The sequence below is a fragment of the Phyllostomus hastatus genome, unplaced genomic scaffold (assembly GCF_019186645.2).
Source record: "Phyllostomus hastatus isolate PE091 unplaced genomic scaffold, TTU_PhHast_1.1 phas_contig_125, whole genome shotgun sequence".
In the NCBI taxonomy this organism is placed as follows: Eukaryota; Metazoa; Chordata; class Mammalia; order Chiroptera; family Phyllostomidae; genus Phyllostomus; species Phyllostomus hastatus.
The window spans coordinates 9,359-17,701 of record NW_025333560.1 but is presented as its reverse complement, the minus strand read 5'-3'; the positions used below and the strand labels follow the sequence as shown (position 1 = coordinate 17,701).

The following is an 8,343-nucleotide window of genomic DNA, read 5'->3' as shown; positions in this document are numbered from 1 at the left end:
AATTTATGATTGCGAACCACTTTTGCTTCCTCCTCTCCTCTGTATAAGAAAAGGTTATTACACATTAACTTAATTTAACTCTTGGTATATAATTTCCAAAGCTCTGTGTGTGTCTATACCCTTTCTTTCTCACTCACACACACTCCAAATATTTTAACCTGTCTTAAATGTAAATATATATGTCAATATATGTACACATGTACTCTTGCAAACTTTATTTCTTTTGTAATTATTTTTCTTATGTTTGCATCTCACTGACTCCACTTTTGTCCATTATTCTTTTGGTTTAAGTGCCTATTTTCATTTGCTTTCACTGAGCATGTAAACAATAAAATACTGGAGACCTGGTGTGTCTGAGAATGTCTTATTTTCAGTAGGATAGTTGAAGGCATTTCCTTTTTTCAAATAAAGGATATAATTCTAATACAAGATGTGGAACTTCTCTCTTGGTTTTGATTCTAAAAACCCTCAGAAGTCAGAGCCTGACGTGGTGGATTTGACACGAGAGACGAGTTCAAGCAGGTCAGACCTGACTTCTTCTTGTCATACTAATGGGTCATTCCACTCTGACCCTTTCACCTGGCCTTTTAATAAAAATTTGAATCAGTAGAGAATTCTACATTAACAATCAAATCCACGAATGTATTTCCCCCATCTTTAGTATTGTGTTTATTTGAAAGTCAGCTCCCATCAATCTCCCCCTGTTGCCATAAAGAAAAAGATACATGTTTCATCCTACACCACACGCATGCTCCCTGACCCTATGGGGTCTCTCTGCCCCTCTGTGAAATGCCCAAACCTTGGTCTCTAGGGTGGACACAGACATCAGTCTCCCTGCTCCTCCTGAAACTCCCAGGATCCATTTGACACCCTCTTTCTAGTCTCCATGTATCTTAGATTTCTAATTCCAGTCTCTCTGAATCACATCCTGCAAAGGGGCCTCGGTGCTGGGGGCCACTCAGTTACAGTCTTTGTCCTCCATGTGGGTCTCTCTCCATTTGGGGAACTTTCACTTCTCTTTTCCCACATGTGTCTCTGCCTACATACTTTAGAGCTGTTGTTAGTAGCTGTGCTTGGTATTCAGAGCAGACAAGGTCTCAAGTGGATAAAACAATCCAGCCCTTGACCTGGACACCTTGATCCTCTAATGTCCCAAACTACTCACATCTCCATCTGGTCTGGAAATGGAAGTCACCCTCCCATGAACCAGCACCACTCACCCACAAACACTGTGGGGACTGGGCTTTCTGACAATAGGATCCAGATGAGGAAACTGAGGCAGACACTGAACATTACCACTCAAGGATATATGAACTTTGGATGATGAGTATTTAAACAAATATCTTTTTTAAGTAAAAACCAGGACTGTAACCCAAATCAATGTCCCCTGAAGCTTGAAGGCAGGACCACAGCATGAGGAGGACGCTTGAACCAGGAAACAAAGGACACTGAGGGGGCAGGTGTCACTCAGAGGCTTGTCCCCAGGAAGGTGGGTGGACACTGTTGCTAAGAAAAAATGAGAAATAGGTAAGGGTGGCTGGGATAGAAAGAAAACCACACTCTGGGCCAGGGAAAAGGGCGTGTGTCCTTCCCTCACTTCCCCGAGTCTGTCCTTTGTGCTCATTGTCACAGTGACACTCGCCTGAACTGCATAGTGAGGAGGGGACCCTGTCTCTGCCAACCTGAGCTCTGCAGGCACAGGGATCCCCATCTTCCTGCAGTGTCTCCAGGGCCTGGGTGACCACTGTCTATGGGGAGGACCCACATGGAGGGGCTGATGGTTGGGTGGGGAAGGAATGGAATCCCATGGGGGAGGCTCTGACCTGGAAGGACATGCCCTGGGTCACCTCACCTGCAAAGACGTCTCAGCAGGCTCCAGGTTTAATTCTTCCTGCATCAAGAGAATGAGAGCCGGACTCCTGGGGCCACACTGTTCCCCTTCCTCAGGTCTGGTGACGTAACAACCTCGTGATAGGGACAGACAACCTCCCACTGGCCACACCCTGTGAGTCTGTCTACACTGAACACACCGTGGTCTCTTCCTTCTGCACAGCTGGGTTCAGAGAGGAGAACCCATGCCCCCGACCCTCACGGCCCTGCTGTGCCTTGGTGAGATGTGCAGGGGGAGGAGATGCCCTGCTCTGACAGGACCCCAGGGCTCAGGAGGCTCCTGGGGAGGAGGGTTGTTCTCAGGATTCAGCGCAAATCTCTCATAGGGACTCTCTTGCAGGGATGATCGTGCACCTGAGGACCCCCATGCAGGCAGGTGAGTCTGTCTCCAGGGCTCCCAGGAGCCTCTCCACATAAATGACAAGGTGTTTCCCCATTAGGCAGCTGGGGATGGAGAACAGAAGTTCTGGGTTAATGGGTGAGGGACGTCTGGGAAGGTTGGGGCTGAGATCTGGGCACTGGAGCTGACCCAGGCTCTGATTCCTTCCAGGGACCCTCCCCAAACCCACCCTCTGGGCTGAGCCAGGCCCTGTGGCCCTGTTGCGGAGTTCTGTGACTATCTGGTGTCAGGGGACCCTGCAGGCCCAGGAGTTCCGTCTGGATAAAGAGGGAAGCCCACAGCCCTGGAGCAGACAGGAGCCACTACATGCAGGGAACAAGGTCAACTTCTCCATCACACACATGACAGAGTATGATGCAGGGAAATATCACTGCTCCTATCTCAGCCCCACTGGCTGGTCAGAGCGCAGTGACCCCCTGGAGCTGGTGCTAAAAGGTGAGGGAAAACAGGGGTCCCAGCCTAATGATCCATCCTCAGGGAGGGGGATACTCTAGGGTGTCTCCCCCTCGCAGCCCAACCCTGGGGGACATGAGGGAAGTTAGCCCCATTTAACATGCTGCCTCCTTCTCTCCTAGGATCCTACAGCAAACCCAGACTCTCAGCCCTGCCCAGTCCTATGGTGATCTCAGGAGGGAATGTGACCCTCCAGTGTGGCTCTGGACAAGGGTTTGACAGGTTCATTCTGATTAAGAAAGGAGAATACAGGCTCTCCGGGACCCTGGACTCAATGCGACAGCCCAGTGGGCAGGTCCAGGCCCTGTTTTCTGTGGGCCCTGTGACCCCCAGCCACAGGTGGACATTCAGATGCTATGGCTGTTACAGGAACAGATCCCAGGTGTGCTCACTCCCCAGTAATGTCCTCAAGCTCCTGGTGTCAGGTGAGGAAGTCCCAAGCTGGTCCTTCCATGTTTTGAGGTAGCAGACAAGTTACTGGGGTCTTTACTGGCAGGGAAGACTTCCATGTGAGAGGTGGGGTGAGGGGAGCACAGGAGCTTCTGGGTCAGAGACACAGAGAGAAAGAGATGGTGGGACCTGGGGACCAGGCCAGGAAGAGGGTTCATGGGAGGAATAGCCCTGTCACTCCTGTCTGGTCCCTGCAGGTGGTTCAGAGAAGCCCTCCCTCCTGACCCAGCAGGGCCCCATTGTGGCCTCTGGACAGAACCTGACCCTCCAGTGTCCCTCTGACTTCGGCTATGACAGATTTGTTCTGTCCAAGGAAGGGGGACAGGACCTCCATCAGAGCTCTGTCCTGCAGCCCCAGGCTGGACTCTCTCAGGCCAACTTCCCCCTGGGCACTGTGAACAGTACCCATGGGGGCCGGTACAGGTGCTACGGTGGACACAGCCTGTCCTCTGAGTGGTCGGCCCCCAGTGACCCTCTGGACATCCTGGTGGCAGGTGAGGAGCCAGCAGGTTCAGTCAGGGATCCAGTGTCTGCTCAGGCCCTGCTGGTGGTCTCAGGTGGTGATGGTCAGGATAAGGGGTATGGGGTCCCTAAGGAGAGAGAGAAAAAAAATAGGTGATGGGATAGGAGTTTGAGATGCAGAGAAAACAGAGAAAGACAGCAAGGAGGTTCTTAAAGGGGCCAGGTGACTCTCAGGTCACAAGTACGTGGATGGCAGACTCTCACGTGCTTCCCTCTCTCTAGGATGGCTCCCTGACAGACCCTCCATCTTGGTGCAGCCGGGCCCCAGAGTGGCCTCAGGAGAGAAGGTGACTATGCTGTGTCAGTCACGGAGCCCGAGGGACACTTTCCTTCTGTCCAAGGAGGGGACAGCTGGTCCCCCCCTGCATCTCAGATCACAGTCCCGAGCCCAGCAGCACCAGGCAGAGTTCTCCTTGGGTCCTGTGACCTCAGCCCATGGGGGGACCTACAGGTGCTACAGTGCAACCCACAGCAACCCCTACCTGTTGTCACAGCCCAGTGACCCCCTGGAGCTCCTGGTCTCAGGTGAGGAGCCTGTGACCCTGTCATTTCTGTGCTCACTCAGCTCAGAGCCCTGTCCCTCGGACATTCGGGGAGAGAAATAAATGAGGAGTGCAGGAGGTTCCTAGAGGGTATCCAGCCCCTTAAAGGTGGAAGGAGACAGGGCCTCCCACCCCTGAGCCCCCTGTTCTCAATCTCAGCAGAGAGAAAGAGCAGGAGGGTGGAGTGAGATGTGTGGGAAGTGAGGAGAAAGGTGGTTAGACTGAGCAGAGAAGACAGATCCCCTCCCCCACTCACCTCCTGCATCTTCATCTCAGAGTCTGAGCCCCTGGGGTCCCAGCCCCCACTGGGCCCTCACCCAGAGAAAGCAGCTTCCCCTCCCCTCCCGTGAGTGTCCAGCTCTACAGGCTCCTGGGCTCACCTGGAGCCTCCAGCACCTGAGAGTGAGGAGGGGCTGTGCCCTGCTTAGGAGGAGCTGGGGGCTCCCACCCACACTGAGGGCTCCCCTGTCTGCTCCGTGGTTCTAGGGGGCCTTGTCTTTTCCTGCTCCTTTCTGAGACCTTTCTGGCAGTGTGTCAGTATACAGAATAACAGTGTAATTTACATTATATGGAGTCAACCTTCAAATGTCTATAATGCTATTCTTATTTTCATAGAGAAGATGAAATTCAGACATTTGTTGTGGAGAATTACTTCTTGTTACTATTAAGTCTTTGTATTACATACATTTCAAATGAGGTTTTAGTGAACTTCAGAAGCACTTTGATAGGTATTTGTAAAACTGAGTAAATTTGCACCCAACTTTCAGAACTGCACATCTAATAATGTAATTTGTGTGTAAGCTATTAGATTCCTTTCTACAGTCTAAATAGGAGTAAGTACATGTAGGAAATCCATTGGTTTGGGCATATTTATTTCATGACTAGTATATCTTCCTAAAATCCTCTCTCTTTGGACTCTTTTTCAATTGATCTCACTGATACAATGAGAAAATTATAATAACTACAAGTCAAAGGTCATTTCACTTATTGCACACTGTATACCTATTTTTCTCTCTCTAAATTCCTCATGATAAAAAGACCAAGTAAAATGTTCCACAGCTTTACCCCTGAAAAAGTTTCATTCATTAGGCACATTATTTCAAGGCAAACTCATTAAGATATGCACATTTTATATCAAATGCACTATCGACCTTTATGTTTCAATGTGTTTTTCTGTTTCATTAGAGTGTTATTAGGAATGCTTTTTTAACTGACATATACTGATCTCCTAAAATTTATCTTTTCTGTCTGATTTATAAGCACTGGAGACACAATTACAGAAGTTTCTTATTTTTAAACACTTGCATATTAGTGCAAATGAATAACATTTATTGTCCGTGTGCATTTTCTGAATTGTGTGAGCTGATATTTAGAATTTTTGTATACATCTTTGGAATTAGGACAAGACAATAATTTTGTTACATCTTGTTTTCTATATCAAGTGGGGAAGCAGATTCCCATAATTTCCTATTTTTGGTGCTCACAAAATAGTACAACTTGGGGCAACTTTTCTGTTCCTTAAAGTTTGAAAATCACAACTGCGGGCTTCCTTGGTTAGCAGCATTGCTAAGTAGTGCATGGAGATTGTGTTTTGGGGTAAAAATCACATGATTAGCTGTCCATCCAAGAAATCTTGCCATACTTCCTAGAGTTTGTCCAAAAGGAGAAGAAGATGGTGCCTGCCCCTTCTGGCCCCTGACCTGACCTCTGACCCCATGTTCCAAAGCCCTGAGTCCCAGTCCCCCTTCTCCTCTGGCCCCACCCTACGTCCCACAGAGGAGACTTCATTCCCCATGGAAGACCAGACTAGATCCTTTTGGGGACCTGCCTCCTTATCACCTGTTTCTTTTTTTTAAGATTTATTTATTTATTTTTAGAGAGGGAAGGGAGGGAGGGGGGGAGAGAGAGAGAGAGAGAGAGACATCAATGTGTGGTTGCTGGGGGTCATGGCCTGCAACCAAGGCATGTACCCTGACTGGGAATCGAACCTACGACACTTTGGTTCACAGCCCGCGCTCAATCCACTGAGCTACACCAGCCAGGGCTATCACCTGTTTCTTTCATGTCCCTCTGTCCTCACACACACAATAATAATTATCAGCACCACACAAGTATATGTAGATACAGGTGATGATATATAAGTTAGTATTTATATGAGTGATTATATGTATAGCTATATATACAGATTCATTTTATATGACATTTTATAATAAACTCTATAAAATGTACATAGAGAGGATGAAGGAAAGGTAGGATTAAAGTTATACAAAAAATAATGTAACAATTAATAAATAACACAATAAATAACTCTGTATTTCATGAATTCACAACTGTAAACCTACTCTTCTCTCACCCCATATTTACTCTAAAAGAGATATTAAATTTATGTGTATACACTATACCTACAAATGTTCATCCACATGCCCATATATCTAATCTGGTCATTATATCTCCTGTGGTAGTTTTGTCATCATATAAAATGAACTAATGAAACAATAAACACATGAAAATGTCCAGGTGATGATTAAACAGCAGACCCCAGAGAGTGGGGTGAAGGAGATGCTACCCCAGACTTTCACCCTTTTGTGCACCTGCCACACAGGAGCCCACAACACCACCCCTCCTCCATGGACCTGGGCCCCCACAGGTGGAAAACATGGGATCTCTCAGTTCCAGGGCAGTAAGATTCTGGGTCTTCAATCTCCGATTGAACACAGAATTCACAGCAGCTCTACATTGTTCCTGAAATGAGACCATTTTTTTTCCCTAACCTGAGCTCTTAGGCACAGCTCACTCTTGTCATGGTGGCTGGGAGCCAGAGCTGGATTCAGACTTCCCAGCGATGCTGATGTCAATGGGAGGAGGGATCCTGGGGGAGATATTAGAATTCTGTGGGTTTAGGGACTGCCTGATCATGCTGACCTCTGTCTCCACATTTTGCAGCCTCCCAACCCCTAGACTACACAGTGGAGAACCTGATCCGCATGAGTGTGGCTGGGTTGGTCCTGGTGGTGCTCGGGGTGCTGCTGCTTCAGGCTCAAGACAGCCAGAGGAGGACCCAGGCTGCAGCCAGAACGTGAACACAGAGGGCACAGGGCATCGTTCAGAGAGAGGGAACCATGCCCATCTGATGACCCAGGAAGTGGGGAAGGACAGCCGTACCACAGATGGGGAAACTGTCTGCTGATGTGTCCAGGGGAGCAGAGGTGGCAGATGAGGTTTGGGGACAGGAAACATGAACCATGTTCCTGTAGAGATGCCTCCTCCTTCCCACTGTGGGGCTGTCCCTCCTCATCCTCACTGACTCCCCTTGACTGCCCCTCTGTTCTCACCGCTGTGACCTGAGGGGCTGCCCCACAAGGCTGGTTTGGGTTCACATCTACACACCCCTTCATGCTGAATCCCACTCATATAAACAAATGTGGTGTCTTCATAACCAGGAAGGGTTTTTTCAGCCATAAAAACAAAGTACTGACACCTGCTACCTGGTGGGTGAATGTCAACATCCTGCAGCTAAATGACAGAAGCCAGAGAGAAAAGATCACATTTTCTGTGACTGCGTTTGTATGAAGCATCCAGGAGGAGGAAACCCACAGAGACAGAAGTCAGGTGGGCTTGTCGGGGGCTGATGAGAAGGAGAGATGGGAGACTGAAGGCTTCATGTAATTTGGGTGTGGGGTTACACAAATTTGTTACTAAAACTAGATAAAATCTGTGGTCCATCTGTTGTGTATTTACTACATTCCAGTGAAATGTATACTTTGAAATGCTCAATTCTATGTTATAGAAACTTATTAAAAAGAAATGTAAGTCGCCATGGTTCCCTGTGGATCCTTTTTGCCTTACAAGTGGCCTCATATCTCCAGGCAATCTCATGAAAGATGAGACTCCCACCAGGTCCGAGATGCCCTCAGTGCCCAATGCTCAGCCCCTGGTGGGATTCCCTCCCTCACTCCTTAGTGTGGTGAGTCCAGCATCCAGGATGAGCAGTGTCCTTCCTGTCTCCCCTCAGTCTGGTCTCACCTGCCATTCAACCAAGGATGCCCTGTAGCTTCTGATGCCCCCCGAAGGCTTGGGGGATACATG

The 8,343-nt window shown here is 48.5% G+C and overlaps 1 protein-coding gene and 1 long non-coding RNA gene across 2 annotated transcripts; one reads left to right on the top strand and one right to left on the bottom strand.

Moving 5' to 3' along the window:
* Positions 1 to 1,321: 1,321 nt before the first annotated feature.
* LOC123825086 lies at positions 1,322 to 1,991 on the bottom strand. Its single transcript, XR_006786850.1, has 2 exons — positions 1,853 to 1,991; positions 1,322 to 1,506 (listed from the first exon to the last, which is right to left on the bottom strand). It is a non-coding gene; the product is annotated as an uncharacterized LOC123825086 (long non-coding RNA).
* Positions 1,983 to 8,072, top strand: LOC123825070 (leukocyte immunoglobulin-like receptor subfamily A member 6). The gene is made up of 7 exons (XM_045848421.1): positions 1,983 to 2,109; positions 2,231 to 2,266; positions 2,441 to 2,725; positions 2,866 to 3,168; positions 3,391 to 3,687; positions 3,938 to 4,240; positions 7,201 to 8,072. The coding sequence occupies exons 1-7, from the start codon at positions 2,076 to 2,078 to the stop codon at positions 7,335 to 7,337; spliced, it is 1,395 nt and encodes a 464-aa protein (XP_045704377.1). The 5' UTR covers positions 1,983 to 2,075; the 3' UTR covers positions 7,338 to 8,072.
* The last annotated feature ends 271 nt before the right edge of the window (positions 8,073 to 8,343 follow it).

Bases quoted from the DNA above. Each gene is read 5' to 3' on its own strand.
- LOC123825070 (XM_045848421.1), top strand. From the start codon at position 2,076: ATGCCCCCGACCCTCACGGCCCTGCTGTGCCTTG. The intron at 2,110-2,230 runs GTGAGATGTGCA...ACTCTCTTGCAG, and splicing joins CACGGCCCTGCTGTGCCTTG to GGATGATCGTGCACCTGAGG. The intron at 2,267-2,440 runs GTGAGTCTGTCT...GATTCCTTCCAG, and splicing joins GAGGACCCCCATGCAGGCAG to GGACCCTCCCCAAACCCACC.